The sequence below is a fragment of the Nilaparvata lugens genome, chromosome X, assembly GCF_014356525.2.
Source record: "Nilaparvata lugens isolate BPH chromosome X, ASM1435652v1, whole genome shotgun sequence".
In the NCBI taxonomy this organism is placed as follows: Eukaryota; Metazoa; Arthropoda; class Insecta; order Hemiptera; family Delphacidae; genus Nilaparvata; species Nilaparvata lugens.
Window position 1 is genome coordinate 22,495,365 of NC_052518.1, and position 25,359 is coordinate 22,520,723.

General features: G+C 35.2%; 2 protein-coding genes across 5 annotated transcripts in view; both read right to left on the bottom strand.

Annotated features, from left to right (window-relative positions):
* The window catches only part of LOC111053995 (KH domain-containing, RNA-binding, signal transduction-associated protein 3), a 290,245-nt gene that overhangs the window by 55,735 nt on the left and 209,151 nt on the right, over window positions 1-25,359 (bottom strand). For all 4 annotated transcript variants that reach the window (XM_039443016.1, XM_039443017.1, XM_039443018.1 and 1 more), the window contains one exon: window positions 5,684-5,811. In XM_039443016.1, coding sequence (XP_039298950.1) covers window positions 5,684-5,811 — 128 coding nt within the window. The remainder of the gene's footprint in view (window positions 1-5,683; window positions 5,812-25,359) is intronic.
* LOC120354911 lies at window positions 21,647-24,347 on the bottom strand. The gene is made up of 2 exons (XM_039443020.1): window positions 23,058-24,347; window positions 21,647-23,024 (listed from the first exon to the last, which is right to left on the bottom strand). Exon 1 carries the CDS (start codon window positions 24,173-24,175, stop codon window positions 23,060-23,062), a length of 1,116 nt encoding a protein of 371 aa, XP_039298954.1. The 5' UTR covers window positions 24,176-24,347; the 3' UTR covers window positions 21,647-23,024; window positions 23,058-23,059.

Here is a 25,359-nt window from a genome sequence, read left to right on the forward strand (position 1 = left end):
TTATGAGAAATAACTTTTCTCAACTCAGCTTCCGCTCGCAAATCTCAACTTTGCGATATTGAAGGCAGCGGACAATAGTCGCTACCCGCATAAATCTTCAACTCGCACTTATACTTTCATCTCTCTTTCCACAGCTGTCCGTACTTGTCTTCCAGAGGCCATAATCCACACCACAGTCAATAACTGCTCTCTGCTCTCCCTCGGGAGAAAGATACAGAGAGAAAGAAAAAGAGAGAGAAATAGAGTGAGTGAGAGAGAAAAAGGAGCCGCAATAAAAACGCCACTGGCCTTCTCCTGATTGATACCAGCCTTTCTTCAGACTCTGCTGGCTCTTCATTTCGATATTCCGCTTATTCTCTCCCAAACTTTTGCCATTTATCCTTTTACTTATTATTTTTCTCATGTCATCTCATTCTTCTTATTTGTGCTAAATCTTCTACTATGTCGTTTTTCTTTTCCTTTTACTCCTACATCTCCTTTCTCTCTATATCAACAAATCTTCTTCCTTCTCCTTCTCGTTTTCAATGAACTGCTTTCAAAAATCGTTTCTTCTTATTCTTACAATTCATCCTATTATGCCTATCCCTCCTCCTCCTCTTACTCTTCTTATTTCTCCTTCTCCTTCTTCTACTTCTACCACTCATTATTCTCCTTTCACTTCTCTTCACTTCTCCTCCTCCTCCTACTCCTCCTCCCTCTTCTTCTTCTTCTTCTTCTTCTTCTTTTTCCTCCTCATCTTCTTCTTCCATTTCTTCTTGTTTCTCTATATTACTTCTTTTACTCATCTTCTCTATCCACCCTCGTCTTCTTTCTCCAAAACCTTCTTCTCATCCCCGTCTCTCCACCCTCCATCTTCTACTTCTAATCGCTCTCAGCTTGGACTTATATGAACTTCGCCACACGATCAAATGGATGCGGATCATGGTTCCTACACACATGCAAATTACGTCGTGACGTCATCACTGCTTGTCACATTTATCATGTTATCACTCTCTCTCGCACTAACTTCGCTCTCTAGGAAAAATAAAGGCAGTCATTCTATTCTATTCTCCGATAACCATCCACATTATTATGTATATTGATATTCTATCAGCCCATCCGAGCCTACAGATGTTCTAGAGATCCTTGTTGCTAAGGGCATTATTACACAGTCATATATGTACATATATATGATATCAGATCATAGAAATCGAAACAACTTTTACCAGATAATTGATTCCCTGATGACTATGACACACAGTATTTTATTAAGAATAGAATCAAAAACGTCTTAAGTTTGCAGCATATATGCTTTTTTTTATTCTTCTTATTTCTTATACTTCATCTTCTTTCATCAGCTGGTCAACATTACCTCTCATTGTGTTCATCATCTAAAATTATCAAAACATTTCGAATGAAACCAACATATTCCCATTTAAAAGCGAAAGCCTAGACTCCCTAACCTATCCTTTCACCTTTGGAACATAATTATTATCCAAAACCTTTAAGGTTATGCTCATCCAATCTTATTGAATAGATGAGCTGAAATCTAGAGGAATAAAATTTCCAGCTATGATAGACGGTAGAACCGGTAAACGACCAGGAATTTCCATACATTGTCAAAACAGAGACAAGTGAGTGATGACGTCACTAACGTTCACTTTGCAAGTGAGTGGCCATAAGCATTCTGACCGCGGGACTCAGTTCGTAACACTGCTTCTACATCTCAATCATCTCTCCCCCCCACCCACACCTTTTCATTTCTTCATTATACTATTTTTTCTTCTTCCAATAGTTTTTTATTCTTCATTTGATCTTCATTTCCTTCTCTCCACTTTTTCATTTTTCTACTTATTAATCTTCTTTCTACTCTGCTTTTGCTCCTAGTCAACTCTGTCTCTGCATCAATCACTATTTTCTCCTGTCTCTTGGCATACTCCATCACAATCAACCTCTTCTTTTTCTTCTTCTCCTTCTTTCCCTTCTCCTTCACGTTCCTCTTCTCCACATCCTCCTTCCTTTTTTCTTCTCCTTCACCATCCTCTTTTTTGATCGGTCTGTACTACTTTTTCGCCACACAATCTGTGGCCTCCCTGCCAAAAGCTGTTCTTCTCCCACCGGATGAGCGATTGATTTCTCATCAATCTTGCCTCATGTCGACCTGACTTCTTAGGTTACTGCATCGACTGACTGCTGCCACTGTATCCACTCATTCCCACATTTATTGATTCTCCCTGACCCACACTATCTCCAATCAGTGCCTAGGGAACGAAATATTCCGGGCGGCAAAATAATGAAATATGAGTATATCAGAATAAAAAATTATGTATTAAAACGTCTCTCAAGAGCTTCCCGAGGCAATGCATTGTTAAAAGTATTACTATCACTACTATAAGTTTACTTGACAAATAATAACATTCTATGAAAAATGAACTTTTCAATTTTTTTCCTCCACTTTTTCAAAACTTTGCAAAATTGTATTCTTTATTGATTCATAAAATAAGTACATCATCGAAATGATAGGGAGAGAAAAATAAGGGACCTTGTGCTATTCCTTTCCCAAATTTAGATAAGGTTACACATAGTCCGAAATAGGTTGAATCTTGTAGTTGTTCACTTTATAAAATTTTCAGTCCTTAATTATTCTCATAAAGTAGATTTTTAAAATTTAGATGCTTCAAAACCAAACAGAAGAAATATTTCACATTATTATCACCAAAATAGAAAATATTCACATCTTATAGAAATAGTTTTGCAGCAACAAAATATACTATATATTTATATATTATTGATACTAGTCAATTTTCAACTATTGCAGGTATCTCACTCTAGTCATGAATCAGTGACTGAATTTATAAGATTACATTTTTGGAATTTTTTTCAAAATAATTATTACAGTATCGAATAATATGTTGCATAATAGAAATGACAAAAGTGGGTTGACTTGATTTGAAATGCTGGATGTGATTATTCAAATCAAAATCGAATTCACAGTGCTACTTATTGAAGGATCACATTTGAGACAATCGCATTGTGAACCTCTAAATGTTAAAATCAGCTGATTGGATTATTTCGAAATAACTATTCCTAGTTCTATAAAGATCAGCTGTTGTGAAGTACTCATCCAGCTCGTTCGAGTTGAATATTTCATTTCAAATTCAAAATTCTTTGAAATTCTGCAATTATTGAGTGCCATTTTTAATTCATCATCAAACTTTTCAAAATTAAATTGATATTTTCAACTACTCAAAATTTCATTAATAACTAATTACTAAGTAATTATTAATCTATTACTTATTATTTTATCAACTTTTTCTGAGCGTTTTCCAAGTGGAGTGAATGTTCTGTCAGGTGAGTTTGAACCTAACATTATTGTGATACACTAGACCGACACTTTTATGTACATTTTAAGGTTGATATTAGTAGGCCTAGATCAAATCAAGGTTATGCTCGAACTAGAATTGTCTTGGAACTAGATTATAAAATCAGCTAATTTTAGTTAAACACTTACTCTCCACAATACTAATCTCATAAGGTACTGGATTGTCATGGGTCTCACTGGTGTGATTTGGTGTTACTGGTGATATTTGGTGAGATTTTGGAGTTATAATGTTGAAACTGTATTATAATAGCCTCATAATGCAACGGGTTAAAAACTATTTCGAAAGTGTATGCAGTTGAAAGTCAATTGCAGTTTGTGCTTGTCGATGATGGATGATGAGGACATTTGAACATGATTAATTCTGATCTTCAAAAAATATAAATCTCAAATCGAGAACTCTCATAGGAGATAATGTAGGATCAAACGAATAAGAAACATAGTATATTGAGTTGTTTTTTCTACTCACATACCTTTATTTACACGAAAATCTAGTATCAATGTTTTTGGAATTTTTATAGTTGTATTGTGAGAAAGTTGTTGAATAGTGGTTGACAACAACTTTTTCTGTTTAATAATTGTCTCAATACTCAGTTTCATCTGGATGATTTCATGAACATTCAAACTTAAATTTTGTGTGAATAAAATCCAAGTAGAAACATCACGTGTTCATTTCATCATTTCATTAGGGTATTATCATTGTTATGTCAATTGGAGGAGTCTCATCTTGAAAAAGATATTTTTCATATGAAAGAGAATCCAAATTATCCTCTTAAAATATGAAATAGTGGAAAGTATGTTGCTATATCAAAAGGGATTCAAATGGATCTCCAAGAGTATAAGAGATTCTCATTAGAGATTCATATGCCATTGAAACCGATTTATGTTTGGTAGTAGATAGTAGTATAACCATCTTTAAAAATGTGAAAGAATTTTTATGTTCAAAGAAGGTAGAGAAGATTCTCATATCCGAAAATATATTTCGAGGACATCTTAAAAGATAGAATAAAAAAGACGCGATTCTATTCGTTTGCCGATTACGCCGTTCCGGCCAATATAATATGTTTGGTAGTGAGTAGGAAGCTGAACGGTGATCAAAGCATGGCTGAACATGAAGAGCTTGTCCCGTCCCCTAAGTCGGTATGCTCCCAGGTTTCCGACGTTAAAAATTGGAAACAACTGAGACATTCATGGGTTGTTGAGGTGGGTGAGGTGTGGGAGGGTTTACAAGGAAAGCGGCACTTGGATTTGTCCGAGGGTGGGATAAGACAAGCCTGGTGATAGCTAAAAGGATGGGAAGGCTATCTGGATGAGATATTTTGAACAGGCTGCTCGAGTGAAGAGGGAGGGAGATCAAAAAGTGAGAGAGAGGCACTGAAATAGAGACTACCTGTTGCACCCGATAAAGAAGGGAAGGGAGAGAGAAACTACCACAACGATAGCGAATTGCGAAAAGATTTTTATTTACTCAGATAGCGGCGTACACGTATCGATACAAGCTGGCCATACATCACCGGGGTGCTCCTCCACCTCCTCCTCCTCCTCCTCCTTCTCCTCCTCCAACGATAACTACCTTTGTAACGTGAATTTCTATCGGTTGAAATATAAGTAGGCTTACGAAATATTGATTTTACATTACTCGGACATTCAACCCAGGTTACGAAAATACATTCCACATACAAAGCAGGCAGATATTAGGGAAGATTGTGGACGGATACGGAGGATTTATTGCGTCTCAAGCCTACGTACAAAGCACAGAGATTATTGCCCTAAGATGATTTGGTTTCTAGCAGAGCAATTATTATAGCCAACATCAATTTGAATCATTCTTCGAACTATTTGATGAATTATTGATATGTAAATAATTAGAATACTGTAGTGATTTTATTGCGACTTTTTCCATTGAATTCCACTGTAAATTCAGTTCATTTTCGAAAAAAAAAACTGATTTACTTAACTCAGTAGGCTGGCTACATATTACTTTTCTAAGAATTATTTTTTCCAACTCAATTGAATTGAAATGTCTTGGGAAATATCTCTCACATAAACTGAGATACTAAACTTCTAGACTATCTTATCACTTATTATTATTTCCTACCACGCGTTTTTCAATATCATCTCAACAAAATCCGAAGAAAGAGCAGCCTTGAGCTTGTTGTTCCTTTTTTGGCATAATTTGTGCAAAGTTTTCTGAAAGAAATCACGTTATTGATAGATGTTTAGTTTTCTAGAATGATAGCAGTTTTCCATCAATTATTATTTATTCGTGGGAAGAAGCATACCTGTAAAATGATTAGAATCAAGTGAGATTGAAGTTGAACTGACCTTGGGGTGTTCTTTGACAGGCACGAGGACCTTGACTGTCACTTTGATAGGCTTCTCCCTGTAGATGTCTACATAACGAGGGATGTCCTTCAGAACCTTCCCTCCATGGATTTGAGTTGTTTTCACTTCTGCAAACAAAATCAAATCAAATTCTATTTAATACACTGAACTTGATGTATCCATTACCAATGAAATCAATTTTGAATATTCAATAATAAATTATTATAATTTTTATTCTAGATATGCGATGATTCTTACAAATGGGGAACAATATGCCCAAAATGCAATTAAAATGGAAAAAAGCTATTGATATCGCCTTATACAGAGTTGGGCAATGTATAATAAAGGGTTTGGAACAGTTTAACATACTCATAATTCAACGAAAATCAATATTTTTGTTTCCAGTATGAACCTCAGATCTTGCCATTTTGATAATTACAGAGGAGAGAAAATGAAATAATAAATTATTGTACGTAAAACAATATTTGAAAAATAGCGTCTCTTTTGACGATACAATATTGTCTACGAAGTAAGGAATTGATGACAGAATGCAGTCAGTGCAAGTAAATTTGCCTCATCTGCCGAGGAGAAAACGTTGGTGAATTGAGGTTTTCTGTTTGATAATATTTTGTATCAATGACGGATTGTGGCGTGAGTCGAAACTTCATTATTGGCCCTTACATTTCTGAGAAAACTTCACTGTCAATTCAGATCGTTATCTAACACTGCTGCATGATAATTTTGTCACATTTGAGAAGATGACATATCTACCTGAATAGAGTAGTATGGTTCAAACGTGCCATACATCGATATAATCTATGAACTTCTTTAGACGCCTCATTTCGTTGCATGGTGATGTGGAGGGGGAGGGGCTTCCTCGTTCACCGGACTTGACATTTTGTGACTTTTATGGTGCTATCTCTAAGCTCGTGTATGCATAAACAAACTACGTCGACTCGAAGCCCTGAATGAGACAATAACATAAGATGTTCGAGCAATAACCTGCAACGCTTCAGAGGAGTATTGATAAATTTTTACAACGTCTAGATAAGTGTATGGGCAAAACCGGATGGCATTTTTCAAATGTTGTCTTCCGTACTTGAGTATTGTTTTTTCCCTCCTCTCCAGGCAACATCCGAGGTACATACTGGAAAAAATATTAAATTTCGTTCAAAAAAAAGTATGTTACAAATCCTCCATACTTCATTGATCAACTCTGTAGATTTCCAGAATATCCTTTAGGTTATACATTGAAAGTCTTTTGAAAAACTAATGACAACCTCTGTAAACTTCATAATGAACCAAATCACACGAGGTTTCAATCAAAACAAAGGTCTTTCTGTGAAGATTCTATGTATGTTTCTAACGTGTAAATTGAGTAGGTTGAGAAAGGAATCAACATGGAATCATCATCATCATCATTATTCTATGATATGATCCGGCATTATTCTCAATTTCTTTATTACACAATTGAATCATCAGTTTCAAGAAGGGTATATGTCCAAAAATCTTTTTGTTGGGAATCTTGAAAAAACTGTGTAGATGGTGGTATACTCAATCAATTGAGACTAAACTTCTCTCGGAGCTTGAGAATCACAATTATAGAACATTAAGTAATCCTACAATACATGTGAAATATTCTTAAAATTTAAATAAAATTCTGGATTCATTTCCTTCTTAAAACTGATGAAGTTTTTATAGGTTGATTAGAGTGGATAATTCATTCAGTTGATGATAAATACGTTTTTAATCAATGGAATATAAACGAGAAACTGAGGACTAAGTTCATGGAGTATACATGATACAATGAATATATGATATATGATAAGAACAATGGAAAAATTGTAGATTACCGGTAATCAGTACAACTAAAACTAACCTCAATATTATCTTTAAAACCACCTTCAACAAAAGCTCATACAATGATAGAGAGAATAATAGAATACTTCTGTTCCAGAACACCTGATTCTGTTGACAGCTGACTGAGCCGCCATCTAGTGAAATGTTTATAATTTTTAAGAAGGGAATGAGTCCGGGGATCCATTTCCTTCATAGACCTGCCGTCTACAAACTGGTTTTTGCTTCCTTCTTATGACGTATACAGAGTGGGTGAAAAGTCCGAGAACGGCTTCATATCTCATACACAAAGGTAATTTGATGGTGGGTGTGATTGAGGATCCTACTCAAATTGGAACTACTACTTTACTATGACTTCAAAAATCTGGTCCGCCATCTTGTATCCGCCATATTGAATGCAACTTTATCTTTTTAAATAGGAAAGTGGTCATGCGATACATGATTTCGATACGAAATTTCAAGAAAAAATGAATGACGATAACCGCATATCGATATCTCAAACCGTTCAGAAGATATTCACATTATTAATCAACACTATTCAAAGCAGAAAGGAGAGAAAAAAGTATGAGAAGGGCTTAGTATCTCATAAAAGATTGTGATTCCAAGGTGGGTGCGATTGGGATCCCTCTCGAATTGAAAATACTACTTCACTATGACTTCAAAAATTTGGTCCGCTATCTTGGATCCGCCATATTGAATGCAACTTCATTTTTTTAAATAGGAAGGTTGTCATGCAATACATGATTTCAATACAAAATTAAAAGAAGAAATGAATGGTGAAAACCGCACATCGATATCTCAAACCGTTCATAAGATATTCACATTATAATTCAATACCACTTATGTATTTTATTTCTGATATGCATGATATTGATTAGTAATGTGAATATCTCCTGAACGGTTTGAGATATCGATATGCGGTCCTCGCCATTCATTTTTTCTTGAAATTTCGTATCGAAATCATGTATTGCATGACCATCTTCCTATTTAAAAAAAAGTTGCATTCAATATGACGGATCCAAGATGGCGGACCAGATTTTTGAAGTTATAGTAAAGTAGTATTTTCAATTTGAGTAGGATCCCCAATCACTCCCACCGTAAAATAACCTTTGTATATGAGTAAGCCGTTCTCGGACGTTTCACCCACTCTGTATGTAGAGTTACACTTGGAGATTATTTTGAGCATAAAAACTAAATTTACCATTTTTTGGTCTTTATTCCCTTCTTAATAAACCTGGTGATTCAATTATTTTCGTCATTCAAGCAACGCGATTTTCAAATACAAACCCTTTTATACATATTAGATTCCATTAGTATGAGTAACAATAAATATATTATATTCTATATCATATTTCATTAGTATAAGTATCAGTATATAAATATAAGTATCTTGATCTTCCCAAGTAAAGGAGATGTAAGACTTACTTAAAATTGAAACCAGTTAGCTAGAACTTATTGCCATTTTTCAATCTATGCCTATTTCCAATCTAAGAAGGAAGTTAGATTGTACGTATATATTTGATATACGTATATATTTGTACGTATATATACATTTGATGGTTAATTGGAACATTTCCAATCAATCTTATTTTATTCTATTATTCACATTTTTTTCGATCATATCATAATATCTATAATCCACTTCACTTACATGGGCTACTTTATTCAAATTGATAAAAACAATATAAAAACTTATAATACCCTTTCATTAAAAACTTCAAAATATAATATCATGAATGAGGATATCATTACGTTATAATTTCTAATTGAATAAATTAACATTTCCTTAATTTTTATTAATGTATTTTAGTTAAGTACAGTAGCATATACTTATTTATCTGTGAAGCTTTTTTTTGGTATTTTGTTTTTCGGCAAATAAATTATTCACCCATTTTTATATTTTCAATGAAAGGGTACTACACGTTTTTATATTGTTTTAATTAATTATCTATTTTATCTAAATATTATCCAAGACTAGTGAAAACTATGTATGTTATTCCATCAGCATGTACATTTTATTAAGATTATTGAAGACACTCACATGTTGAACCCCCCATTCCATTCCAATTCTATTAATGTAATAAAATTAATCAATTTTGATTGATTAGAACAAACAATTTTGTTCAATTCTATTGATTAAGTAGTATCTATTCAATTATTGCAATTAAATCCTAATTCTATTAGTATCAGTAATCAGTAAGTTATCAAGTTTTTTTCTGGTTGATTGAGAACATTCTCTTGAAAATCAAAAATTCATAAGTTACTTTATTAAATATATGGAAAATCCAGTTTTGATTTTTGCCACAGAAGATTCTTGCCACAGAGTTGCGCGATAGAGAAAAGGTTAGTGTGTATTATGATTTTGTTGCATGTCATGTTCAACTATTCATGGTAACGCTTCTGAGATTGCCTCCAGCCGAATTCCCTGAGAAAGCACGCGCAAATCTACGGCTTCAATGGAAATCGAAATGGTGGGAACAATGCCTGCAAGAACAATAGCTAAGAGGGGTGTAGAGGGGGGAGTCTCCTTTTGGGCATCAGTGGTCGGTACAGTGGTAAAAACAAAAATAAAAACAAGAGTCGAAGCCTGTAATCCCTTTGCTGTCGTCAGGAGGCTGCGAAATTTCCTCGTTTTTGCCTCGAGACCCAGGATCCTATTCCTGGTTGTTGCTTGTTCCTGCCTCCAGGGCCCGCCACTGCTCGTTTGGGAATACTCAAACACAAACGGAAACCAAGCACCATTTTCCTCTCCCTCAATCCCTCACTCCCACCGTCTTTCGGCTTGACTTTTCATCTTCTCTCAGAGTATCTATCCTGTATCCATATCTCAGGCTGCAGCTGACTTTATGTCATGTGTGGAAACAACTAATTTTCTCGAGGCGATTGGGAATATAGTAAGATTTTACTTCAAACTGTCGGAATTGGTTGAATGGGAATAGGTGTTATTTATATAGAATTTTCACAGAATCAGAAACTATAGTGAGCGAGATTCACTTCAAACGGTGAGAATCAGTTGAATGAGAAGAGTACATGCTATTTGTAAGGAATGATGACATAGTCCTCGAGTTGAACGGCAAGCTTTACCGTGAAGTGTCTCTAGACAAGTTATGTGACCTGGTTCAAGTATTAAAAATCATTGAATTATAATATACTGAATAATAAAATGGATATCATAATGAATAATATTATACTGAAATAATTGAAAATAGATAGCGGTTAAAGATTTCTTGCATTAGTTAGACTACTGAGTAATTTCACAACATCAATCATAGTAAAGGGAAAAAACGTTGATTAACACAAGCCTAATCTATTATATATATTGCAATGATAAATTTGAGCTATAAAACCTAGTGATATATTGGGCTAGTATGAAACCATCGATTATGAATATCTAATTGTTGGAATGAACCTTGTCGATACCTTTCAAGACTCTTTAGGGTCACTCATTGTTACTCAAAACAATAGCTGTGAATATTGGAGATGAAAATTTCGATGGTACCAGTAGGTTGATCAGAAGCCATTCATCTTTCCGTTGGGATTTGGAAAAGCTTTTATCTTTCCCTTAACAGCTTTAAGAGAGTTTATGATGTTGAAACGATTATAAGATCAGTCATTCTTGAAAGTCCTACATAAACGCATTGCGAACGCAAATAATAACAGTAAAGACGCAGATATTTGAAGTAGGTCTAATTTTGAGAGTATCACAAACATTTTTCAACTCACCATTTCAATACCTCAACTGTACGTTTGTACCGAACTCAAATATTTTCTATCTATTAGTTCTTGAAAAAACTGAGAAAACATAGAAAAACTCACATCTACACAATTATATAGTTATGTTTGTACCAACTAACTTTCATCAAAGTTTTAATTCGCTAATGACCATGTAATACTGTATTTTATTACAATAAACAAAAAAATATCCATAATTATACCACCTCAATCTACTTTCTAGTAATTAACAATGATTATCAAACGAAAATCCAAATTAAATTCTGTAAATCGCCCCAGTAATATAAGGTTTTCGATAATTAATTTTTAAATAATTAGCACATCTTGACTCTTTCAATCCGTCACCATGAGTGAGAATTAAAACAGTATAAATATGTTTTCTATGCTGGGTGGGACAGTTTCCAAGTTATTGGTGATCAGGTTATTCGTAGATCAAAAGTAACCTCAAAGGTAAGCAGGGTATTATTATCAAACTAAAATCCCAATTAAATACTGTAAATCACCCCGAAGACTTCTGCTACTGCAAATATTAATAACAGGGTTAACAGCTTATATAAAAAAAAGTTCGATGAGCGCTACTATTCAAAAATTATTTGTCAGCACGGGAACCTCCTAATTGCCAGTTAGGAATGCTCACCCCTAGACCAAACTGCGCTCATTTTACAGGGAGCCATAGCGGCCAGCCAGTCTACAAATGGGAATAAATTTGAAATTGCATTTGTTCAAATGCTAATTGATAAATAATTATTATTAAACGAAAATCTCAATTAAATTCCCTGGCTCATAAAATTTCCATCTAGCTGTTTATCCTGTTGCCAATATTTGCAGTAGCAGAAGTCTTCGGGGTGATTTACAGCATTTAATTAGGATTTTCGTTTAATAATAATTATTAATTGATTAGCATTTGAACAAATGAAATTTCCAATTTATTTCTATATGTGAAGAACATAAATAACACTGAAATAGTGTTGATGTTTTTGTCACGTGACTTTGAAAACAGAATATCAGCTTCTGATATCTCGGTGACAGTGAATATATTCACACACACTTCGGGATTGTAAGTTATAGGTGAATATATACAAGAATTGCTAAATTAATAGATTTCGTCTGAGCACCTGTTAGAGGGAACATTGATCAATGCATTTTTATATTTTTATAGACCTCGGAATTTTTCGAGTATCAACTTTTCAACTGTAATTAATAATGCTTTGCCATTAGCAAAATTGCACGATTCTATAACTGCATTGGTTTATGATTTATTTATTTGCAGAACACAAATTGTGAACACTAATCGTAGATTCAATTCGGCAATATTTTATTCTTTAGTTGTGTTAACATGGAACTATAGTCCTGTAAGTATACCCTGATACAAAATGAAAGAGGAATAATTGACAATACAATCGGCGTTCTCAGTTATTAATTTAGTACGGTATGTGATTTGTTACGTTGAGCCTTTTTGGTCGTAAATTAATATCATTTGAAGTAGATAATTCATATAGAAACACTGTGAAAGATATCGAAAAGTTTTTTGTTGAACATCAATCAGTTTAACCCGCATCTCAATATTAATTTAGCAGCACTAGAAATGCTTCGCAGTAATTGAATAGTTGATTAATTATTGGCTGGCAGATACCTGACATAGGCTTCGAGTGGTGAACAAATGATCGAGAGCTGTGTTGGCTAAGGCTAGTAATTTCAATATGGCAGCTCCAACCCCAAATAGAATGATCGAGCGCAGTCGGTGCTATGAATAATTTATTGACTCGACTTTTACGTCCTTTGGAAGGTCGATGTGACATACACTGCATATATATATCAGGAATCAGGAACATCTATTTACAACCTGCTAAAGCTCCAACTTGCAAAACCGATTCAGACAGCTCACTGCTCTTATGTGCGGTACAGTGCTGTCCACCTGTCTCTCCAATAATCACATTCTCTATTATTATCTTATGCGACATGACAACGGTTTTAGTCTTGTCGTTTTCAACTGATCCAAACGCCAACCTATCACCTCTCCTATGGAAAATGGTGCCATAGGTCAAAGGTTGTTCGCTCTTCCATTTTTGGAAAGTTAGCCACTTACAAGACCTGACCCCATCGAAAACCATTTGTGGACACATATTCACCTTTTTACTCGTCTGTGCGATCTATGATCTATTCTAGTGTCGGAAATGTCATAGATCACGGCTCCAATTGAGTGCTTGGAGTTTAATGTATACCTCATGGATTTGATCCTAAATTCTAATAATAATTCTATGACTTGTGTTTCAATATACATTATTTGAAATGGTTTCCATTTGAGTGAATATATATTCAATTATGAGTTATTTTTGGAAAAATGTGAGAAGAATCCATTTGGAAAACTATGTTGAAACGTTTCACATTATGTCTGAGCTCTATCAACAAGTTATCCAAAGATTGCTGTAACTTTCATGTCCTCTCTATTGGTAAATACAAATCAATATTGTTCTAGATTGCGCGTTCACGTATTATTTTTAATTATTCAATATTTTCTCAATTTCACTTACCGTACTGAGATGACAATATTAATCATTTGAATTTCTTTTCTTTTGCTCACGATCATGCACATATAATCTCCAAGCTTGAGCGTGGGGTGATGGAAAATGAATAGACCTAAAGTAAGATCAGTTAAGAACCACCCGGAAATGGGTTTATAGTTGATAACTGTCTGTGACTGCGATGAGAAAGATTCCTAAATACAGAATTCAGTTTTCCATTAAACATCGACTGGTTTGCACAATCTTTATGGTGCATTCATGGCTCAGAAAGTGACTAGTTTCATAGAACTATATGAATTATCCTTAAAGGTATAAGCAGTGGAGTACGTTTCATGATTATCAAAATATGATTAATATTTTTTATTGAAAAATGTAGGTTTCCTATTAGTGTACAGTAGTTTTGTTTGATTGGAGCCTTATGATAGTTGTATAATAGGAATACAACTACATAATGAAATACTCCATATCATGGAGAGCCTATGATATTATGTAGTCCATATTATAAAACTCCATATAATAGAGTCTTGCTCAATATGAATTTTGCTGTTGAACCCTACAAGTATTCATTCATTCAGCACATGATCTCAATCTTGTCAATATCTGTTTACAACTTGATAATAATTCACAAAAAAAATTGAACTCACTGTATGACGAAGAACATTCAAAGGACCGAAATACTTGTTTTGAGAGCATTCCAAGGCATAGTAATTTATTTCTACTTGATATACTGATGACTGGATGTAGGTTCTTAGCTCTCCGAGAAAATGTGTGAGACTTTTTCGAACAACCCTGGTGCTCTAAACCAACGATATGCATTCTGACTATGATACACTTCAACCGTGTTTTGACTATCATCCAAATCTATGAAACCGTCCGTATCCATAATTGACAGCATAAATGTTATTTATAATGAACACGGATATTTTTCAGTAAATAACAATAGAGAGGGAATTTTGAAAAGGCTTCAAACTAATCGGAAACACTCTGTAAAGGTTTTGCATTGTAAATTATGAATAGCTACTAATATCCCAACAATTTCAAAGTGAAAATAATGTTGATTCATTCACGAGGTATCACGAGTTCTATTGAATAGATCAGATGTTGAAAAAGTTTAATAATAACTGAGGAAAAACTAAAAAGCAATAACATTTTTCTGAGAAAACGATTTTTATCAGTTTTGGGATCTTTTTTTGGACACTTGGGAATCCACTTTTTTATGCACTCTGAATACGGAATAGAAATGCAATGGGCAAATTTTGTGGAGAGGAGGATGTTATTCAGGTAACAAGCGCAATTATACTGGTACAAAGCCCTGATGAGTTTGTAATTGACCCGAGCGAATGTATGCTGTTCAGGGTGCTAATGATTTAGTGGTACACACATCCTCTACATATAAAGGGATGCAACCGACCACCGCCCACCCTTCATTGATCAATTTACAATATTATTTACGTTTGTTAGAGAATTTGTGACCCAACGAGCGAAATATTTCACCGTAGAGATGTATTTTTTCTAAATTGTATCCCTTCATTCATAGATCCATGATAAATAAATCGAAAGATAGGTGGATAGACAGATACATATGTCGATAGATGAATGGTATCCTATACATTTTATACCATTTAAATATAATACCTATTGAACATTTTTGTTTAAGTTTTAACTTGAATGCAAAAATCATGGGATGAGAATGACGAACCTCAAAATGAGCGACCAGCATCTATCATGTGAAACATAACATTGAGACATTTACCATGAGAGATGTGAACATCTTTTGCATCTTCCATCATGTATATTTTGTTACGTACTGTGGTGTGTGCGTAGACTTGAGTTGGCATTTCAAGTAGGAAATGAATCTATGAAATATCTGTTACATTTTTTCTTTGGAGTATACTGAAAATTATTTAAACAAGTCTCCAGATTATCATGGAGAGAGTTTGGTCTTTTGGAGAAGTTTTTTCTCTCCTTGAGATTGACCTAAGGACCGTACCAATCAAACCTGTTTGTAGGTAAATTGGCCCTTATAATCATGTTTATAAACTGCGGTAACCTCTACTATTTTATAAGAAACATACGGGCCGAAAAATGGAATTACATTGACAATTTTCACACAACAGTTTTTGTGCGGAGCGGGCCGTAGCCCTAGTGTATTATAAATGTAGCAACTTTGTGTTCTTAATTTTTACGATCTTAATTCTCTATTGAATCTATTATAGATTTGAAATTATTAAATCTACTATAATATACCTAGCTTCGATAAGGTATAGGTAGATATCAACCTGTTTTGATCATAAACATATTTTCAATAGGAACGGTTGTTGACAGCGAGCATGCAGTAGGGAATGGGGATTGAAACTGAAATAGGAACAGCAGTTGCTCGATTTGCCTCAAACTGTCGCAGGTTAAGTCGTAACATTAACAAGAATGGTCGTTTTGTAGCATGTTGCTGAGTTCACTGAGTTAGTGGCATTGTTTCTCCTTCAGTTTTCCTCCTTCTCACCGTTCACCAACCCCTTCTCACACTCTCCTTCAAAGTCCTACTCCTCCTCTTCATCTTGCGGGCGGACTTCAATTGCATATTGCTGCGCTGAAGTAGTTGCGAGTTAAATTTGTCGGAAGTTATTGGAAGTGGTCCGGGGGCGGAAGGGGGTTTCGAACTTGTTGTTTCGTGGTCCATCTTCTGCCAAGTTTCATTTCGGCGAAGTTTCGCTGCAAGCAAAGTTTGTGATGGCCGGTTAAGTGTGTGGAACAAGGAACAGTCACACAGCAATTTTGTCACACGGTCCTCGGAGTAATCGGTTGCAAGAGGGAGGCAAGCATGGAATGGCCCAACTCCACGAAATGGAGGCTTGGCTTCTTGATACTATTCAACCCTTTCTAAAAGAGAAGAGGAGAAGAAGATGATGGAGAAGAAGAAGAAAAAGCAGCGAGAAGTTGGAGGAGAATCAGCATGAGTTGAACGTTGAAGATGATGATGACCAATATGTAAAGTGATTGAGGAGATTAAATACTAGGAGAAGGAGAAGCAAAACGTAAAGAAAAAAAATACAAAAATAAGAAGAAACAAAGAGAAGAAGTAGCAACAGTTTCGAAAAAAATAAAGATAATGTTAGAAAAATGAATTGAGTGGAAGATTGAATGAGTGGTGGATAAGGGAGTAGCAAGATTTTAGAAGTGAAAGCGTAGGTGATGGGAAGGATGATTTTTCTGCGGATGTTGTAAACTGCTTCCGGATGTGAAATTTGAGAGTCATTAGGCAATGTTACAAGGAAATAAACTGTTCCAGGAAACGATCGTACTTTTAGTTCGAGAACTCACGATATTCGATGGTAATAATAGTTGAAGCGTTTATATGGAAAAACGGTTTCACAATCGTTTTGTAAATTTAGAATCAATACTGTGAATCACTGAATTGAGTAGACTGCCTAATGAGCATAATTATTTTGTTTAACCACACATCCAAGATAAAGAGATCAATTCTCTTCAATAACGGCCTACATAATTCTAAACTTGGTCTCTCTATATATCTTGAAGCTTCCGTAAGGTTACCAAAGCAGAATAATCAATCGAATCAAATCAAGTTTATGTTTATGTTTTGAAGGAAATCAAGTTTATCAGCAATAATTCTCAAAATAAACATCCAACGTGCAATTGAAATGCAAGTGCATACATAGAATAGGTGAGCAATAATAATTTTTCTAAGCTGATATGATTGTAGAATATCTCATGTGAAAAGTTTTTGGGATCGGTCAAAATAATGTTCGTCATATTTATATTGTGGTTTGACCAGCATAAGTTGAAATTTGCTCCTCTCCGTGTTTTTTAATCCTTATTTGAATAGATAGTTATCAGCTACAGATTGAGATGGATTCGAAGTTGATCAAAGATCAAATCAAAAGAGAGAGAGGCTGATTGCATGAACTTTTTGCAACTCAAATATCAAACTCTTTAAAGAGTTTTACTAGTTGATTAAAGATCAACTCAAACTTTAGTGAGGTTTGTGGTAACCGTCGTGAAGCGAGATTTATTAAATATTTTCCAAAGATGAGACAAAAATAAATAAGCCGCGTTATGCTTTATCGAATTATCCCCTCTACCGTGCAATGGAGCCTAGCTCGTTCACAGTCCAGTAAGAAATGCTGAGTCATCAAAAACACTTTCTTCTACATTTAGAAGCAGATCGCAATCAAGCGGAACGTGTCCCGGTCGAGCAGGAAACGGAGAACGGGGCAAGGAACAGGGGTCAGAAAACAGGGAACAAGGAGCAGGGGACAGGGAATATAATTGGAGAAGGGAAAGCAGCGTGTGTGGTAGGGGGATGGTGGAGGCGATAAGAAAAAAGGACTGTACGGATTAGATGGATAACAACAATTGTTAGGGAACGCAATCACGTAGCCTGGTCCAGCAATTCGGGACGCAGGATGAGGTCACAATCCAGTCCCAAATCCAGGCCTGAGTCCAGATCCAGGCTACCTTCATCAAGACACGATGTCGTGAAATCTGCTGCAACTCAAGTCCAAAGAAGCTCTACCAAAAAAGGTAATAGTCAATGCAAACAACCCGATTACGAACCAAAACAGACGCACAGACAGACGACGGCTTCTGAAAATTTATTCCCTACTTTGTTACAAACGAAACCTTAATAGAATGTAAATACTACTACATTACTATAAAGTGGATGCGCTCGTATTTACCCGCCAATTTGTTGTGAGTGACTCAAGAAGTTCGGAAAAGTGTTTATTAAACGACAGTTATCGGAGCTGGTCTATGTTTGTGACTCAAGAAGTTTATAAAACTGTTTGGTCTATGAAGTGGAAGATAAATATAGTGAGATTCACTAGTGAGAAACACTAAACTGTCAGCAGTAGTGTTTTTCAGAAGGAAAGCTGACAGTATCAAGTGGTTCTCATTATAGATGTTTTCCGCGTCCCCTGTTTGTAGCAGTAGATAAATAAAGAACAGCAGTGTTCTATTTTCATCAATGATGGAGTAGGCCTACCCTCCAAATAGAGGATATCAGTATCTATTTTCCGATAATCATAGAGTACTCACAGAAATACTCAATCATTGATTGATATTCCCCTTTTAATATCCACTCAACAAACGTCCAGTCTTTGTAGAAACGCATGTATTGTTGACTTTTTCTCAGTGAACACTGTTCACTTAAGAATGATGAGGGGATAAAGTGACGCATTGAGTTCCAAGTATGAATTTTCTCTGCAGTTGTGATTATGATATTGTGGTTGAAATTTCTTCACAAATTGAGATTGGAGATTTACCTCTTTAAAATAGAGGTGAATCTCTATAATAATAGAGATTAGTAGAAACTAAGTTCGTGTTTCTAAGTAGAAACACTTCACTTGGTTTCTACTTGGACTAAATCAAATAAAAAGATCTGATTTCAACATTGCAGAATGTACATTATAAGTATGGACTACGTTTACCATTCATTTCCCTTGAGATCATGTTTATTGTAAATACGTAATTAAAAATTTGGAGTTGATCGTAGTAACTCATGATAATTATTCGCATATGCACTATCCAATGATTGAATCCATTGTCAACGAATAACCATTAAATTATTGAAAATTCAAGATACATACACCATATTGGGGTTGATACATTATCACGTACAGTATCTTAAATGTTACAGCAGAAGCTAGTTGCATCAGCTTTATCATCATCATTATCATCATCATCATCATCATCATCATCATCATCATCATCATCACCATCACCATCATCATCATCATCATCATCATAATCAACATCATCACCGTCATCGTCGTCGTCATGATGTAGGCATCAGTGAAAAGAATATGACCTTTTCTTTCATTCCTCACCATATATAAGTTAAGTAGATAGGAATAAAACGTCTCATTCAAACTCAGACAAAGAATAATTGTTTATTTAATCAACATCATAATCTTAGCTGTCTCCATAGAGATAGTGAAAGACGTCAGCTGAGGCTTCCGTAACTACCCCCCTCCAGTCTTTACTATCTCTATTATAGAGATGTAAATAGAACTCATAAAAACAAAACATGGAAAACAACATAATAAAAACATTTTGGAAATCTTTCCTTACTCATCTTAATTATAGTTCCTTTTCGATCTTCTAATCTCACTCAAATGCACAATTTCATGTCTACCTCGTCCATTGTTGTGTTGCTTTTTTACCTCCACTCGGTTCCTATGTAGTAGATCAATCACTTCATATGGTCCAACAAATCTATGATCCGATTTCGTTCTCTTGTGATGATTTTTCTTGAAGATTATGTCACCTACTTTTATTTTATTCATGTCTTCAGCCACCTCCAAATTATACTTTTTTGTCCTCCGAACTTTCTCGTTCATGATTTTTCTCTCCACTTCTCTATGCTCCTCTGGATGCTCAACTAACTCAAATGGTGAAAAATTTGTTGAAGAATGTATGCTACTATTATATGCCAGAATAGCTCTTGCCATTGCTTCTTCCCCACAGATGTTTCTATCAACTTCTAATAAGTGCAAATATTCAGTTAGCGTGCTATGTAAACGTTCCATCATTCCATGAGATTGCGGATGTCCTACTGTAGTGAAGTGGCTGTCGATACCAAGTTCCTCTAAAAGTTTTTTGATCCGATTGTTGTCGAATTCTTTTCCTTTATCCATTAACAACATGTTGGGGGTATTGAAGAGCCCAAAAAATGCTAGTAAATTTTGTTCCATGCACTTGGCTGTTTTATTCTTTAAAATCCATGCAGAAGCAAGCCTTGTAAAACAATCGATTGTAGTAAGATACTTCAGTTTATTGTAACAGAAAATGTCAACTTGAATTATTTCTGCTGGTCTTGCGGGAGTAGGTATGACCATCTGAGGCGTCTTGTAAGGTTTTCTGTCATATTTTGCTATATTGCATGCTGCACACTTTCCCAGCACATTTCTTATTGTTTTGGCCATATTCAGCCAATAATACTGCCGTTTCAGGTGTTGCAACGTTTCCTTTTCCCCTCTATGGTTGGTCCTTCCAATGTGATATTGTTCTACAACTTCTTGTTGTTCTCTTCTATCTTCAACTGTTTTAACTTGTCTATCACAAATTATCAAGTGTATTTTTGAGTCCCAGCATTCATCTTTATGAAAGCTCTTAATTTTATCAATAAAATCTTTTTCCATGGAAAATATAAAATAAACTTTCCCCCTTACCATCAACTGCTTTATTGTATGTTTCAATTCATCATCTGTCGCCTGAGGGCCAATTGTAATTGTATAAGTATGAATTGGGCCATAACGATGGGTAGTTTTTGTTATACCTCCAAAGTTTTGTCTTTCAAGAATTATTTGATTACGTTTATCATTTATAATGCAATTTTCCATCACTTCCAAATTAATTTGCTTCACTTGTAGAGGATTTATATTCCGAGATAAACAATCAGCAACTACATTATCTACTCCTTTAATGTGTTGAATTTTGAATGAGTAAACAGCCAATTTTTCTCTCCACTTGGTTATCCTGGCGGATGTTTCTTTCAGCTTATTCATCCATAAAAGTGGCATGTGATCTGTTCTTAGCACAAATTCATTTCCGTAAAGGTATGGTCTAAAATTCTCAACACACCATACAATAGCAAGAAATTCCCTTTCAATTGCACTATAACGCCTCTCGGCCGGAGTAAGTTTCCTGCTTGCAAAAGCAACCGGTTTCTCATTTTGGGATAGTACACCTCCTATTGCTTCCCCACAAGCATCTGTTGTTAATGTAAAGGGTTGTTGAAGATCTGGAAACTGAAGTATAGGCGTTGAACAAATTGCTTCTTTACACTTTTCAACTGCTTGGATAACATCTGATGATATGTGGAACTTCACACCTCTTTTTAATAAGTTTGTTAATGGTTCAGTCATCTGTGCAAATTTGTGAATGAATTTTCTATAATAGCCGACCATGCCTAAAAATGTTTTTATCTCTTTCAAATTCTTTGGAATTGGAATGTCTTTTATTGCACTAATTTTCTGGCTGTCAGGACGAACTCCACTTTCCGAAATCACATGACCCATGAATTTCACTTCAGATTATCAAAGTTAGTTTTTTCCTTTGACAGCTTAAGGCCAAACTTCCTTCTTCTTTCAAATAACTGTGTGAGATGTGCTTTATGATCTTCGAGATTCTTGCTGAACACAATGATATCATCCATGTAGATTTGTATTGCTTCTTCATTTATGTCTTCTAAAAACTCATCCATCAGCCTTTGAAACGTTGGTACTGCGTTTTTCAACCCAAAAGGCATCCTTGTAAATTCATAATGTCCTCTCTCAAAGCTAAATGCTGTCTTCTCCATGTCCCTTGGATTCATTCTTATTTGATGGTATCCCGACTTTAGATCCAGAGTGCTGAAAACTTTAGCTCCGTGCATTCTGTCAATCATATCCTCTAGCCTTGGAAGGGGATATGTCTCCAACTCTGTTTGATCATTTAAAACTCTGAAATCTACAAACACCCTATGTTTTGGCGGTTCTCCAGGGGAAGACTTTTTTGGTACAACCCATAATGGATTACAAAATGGAGAGATAGACTTTTTTATAATGCCCTGTTCTAGCATATCCTTAATGTGTTCTCTAATGATTTTTTTCATTGCATGTGGATACCTTCTGGCTTTTATAAATATTGGTTTTGATTACTTCAATTGAATTAAGTGCTGAACTCTCCCTGTTGTTGTCAGACTCTCTCCTTCATTATATAAAGTGTCCTTAAACTTTTCCAGCATATAGAATGCTAATTTTTCTTGTTCCTTGTCTATAAATTGTTCATTACAATTTCCTCTCACAATGGAACCCATTAGTAAATGTTTTTCTTTAGCAATTGAATTTTTCGATTTATAAATTCTATCCCCCAACTTGATTATCCATTGACCATTTATATTGATAGGAGCAGCTCCAAGATCTCTCATCATATCACAACCAATTATCACATCATACTTGTTGTTCATTATTTCTGTTGATACATGAACTCTCATAATTTTTTTAAAACCAATCAATCCAAACAGATTTAAATCTACTTCCCCTTTTAAAGCTTTTCTTCCTGTCAAAGTTAACATTTCACAAGAACACCCTTCTATTTTCAAACTATGATCAATTTTTATTAATGCTTCTTCCGAAATTATTGTACTGTCCGATCCTGTATCATACAAGCAATAAACATCCCAACTCTTCACATAAAATATAGGTAGCTCTCCTTTTTTGCAATCCACTTTTTGTTCCTTGCTAGCTATATTCCTCATCCGAAATCCTCAATCTTTATTCCTACCTTTCTTTGTCGATAATTTGGTTGATTTATTTTCCTTCAATTCAGGCCAGTCTTTTTCATTTTTCTCTCGATATTGACTTCCATAACGGTAACAGCTATTTTCACTATCTGAGGAGTGAGTTAAACTCTCTCCATCAGAACTACCTTCCAAATTTTTTTTGCGATTTTCCTTCCTCCTCAAAGCATTGACTTCTCTTCTTCCAAAATTCTTTTTTGGGGTAACTTCCTTTCTATAAATGTAAGGACATACTCTGGCAAAATGCCCTTCTTCCCTACACTCCCAACACTCGTTTCGTGTTAATTTCCCTTCTCTTTCCTTTCTATTTCCTTTCCCATTAGTAACCAATCCCTTTACATCAGTTCTCCATTTCTGGTTCGATCTGTTACCATAAACAGGAGAGGTTCTACTATTAAGTGAATATCTTCTCTTATTCTCAACCACTCTCCAATTTGAGTGTCTATGACTAGCTTCTTTCCAATAAGACTCCTCATCTTTGACAATTTGAATGGTCTCTTCTAAAGACTGAGGTTTTGCAATTTTCACACTCGTACATACTCGCTCCGAAACTGCTCTTAACAAAACTTCCATTGATAACTCTTCATAGATTTTATTTCTCCATACCCCTTCCTCTTCAGTATTACACGAATCTAAAACTTTCGATTTCAATTCTTTAACCAATTGCGATAACCGATTGGCAAAACTACCAATTGACTCTCCCAAATCACGATTCAATTCCAACACTCTCATTGCCATTGCAGAGACTGATTTCCTTGCACCTGCATAACGTTCTTTAAGGGCTTTTTTAACATCCTCCCAAGATGAACTGAACGATACTCCCAAATCAACCATAATTGATGTACTTATTCTAGACAAGAAAAACGAATGCAGGTTTGTAGTTGTTAATTCATCAAAATTGCTGTCAATAATTTGAGAATGGATGGCATCCATTCTCTCCAAGAATAGACTAAGTTCTTTTACCTCTCCTTGGAACTCCTGAATTGATCCGATCAAATTCATGAGACATTTCACGTCCATAAGTGGTGGTTCTTTCCCGGTAATTTCAATATTTGATGCAATTTCCTTTTTCCTCCTTGGCATTTTCAAAATCTATCCGAAAATTCCTATTAACTTCAACTAAAAATACTAGATAATATTTTGGTTTCGGCACCAGTTAAGTAGATAGGAATAAAACGTCTCATTCAAACTCAGACAAAGAATAATTGTTTATTTAATCAACATCATAATCTTAGCTGTCTCCATAGAGATAGTGAAAGACGTCAGCTGAGGCTTCCGTAACTTATACTCAAACCAAAGTTCCATATTTATGAGAGCCAAACTTAACTGGAAGTAAAGTTCAAAACTAAACAAGCATTCGTGCTTCATTTCAAATTTAATTTTGAAAAAGGCTGTCTACCTGATAAAAAGGCGGCCGAACATTGAAGGCCGGATTAGCACACCAGTGAGATACACTTTGAACTGTCAGCAACCCTTATAAATAACATCAATACTTTTCATTTGACCATGGTTGACAGTTTGAAGTGAAGACTGACACCGCGAACCGCAAGCAAAAAGTTGGAAATCCAAGGGAAGCCGACCGCTGGAGAATGACGAAGAAAAAAATGAGGTGTGTAAATTATGCTGCCAGACCAAAAACTTTCCCGTCCATTGAATGGACGTCACCTTGATGGAAAGAGAAACGTGTTTGCGGGGGGGTGAGGTTGCATGCAAGAATAAAAATGTCGCCTGTAGCCGTCGGGTGTGTTGAGGATGGGATAGCGGCAGTTTGGGCTCACAGCCAACAGGTGACATTTGAGAGACGGAGAAAGTGGGTTTACGTAAGGGAGAAAAAGATGCTAGAGAGGTGTTGAGGCAGAAAAGAGCATAAAGAGCAGGGATAAGTTTCGTTGCAGGAAGCTAGGGTTGATGAGGGGCTCCTTTCCAAAGTTGGCATGATTATGGTCCGAGCGCCACTACGTATTCATCTCGAAGACTCTTCCACAAATACTCCAACACAGAACTTGAGTCTTCAAGATGCAAAAGATGGCAACTTCAGCTAGAGATTGGATTAAATTTGTTTATGTATGTAGTTTACTGGCAAAATCTAGAATATATATAATAGAATACAGTCGTATACAGTATGGAATACAGTATAGAAGTTTTCTCTGCTAATAATATCTAGGAGTGATGACTATTCACCCATGATGTATGTACCAAAATCCTTAGACTAAAATGACTCAGTCTTCTTCACACTTTGCTATATCAACGATTTCGTTGTAAACCAA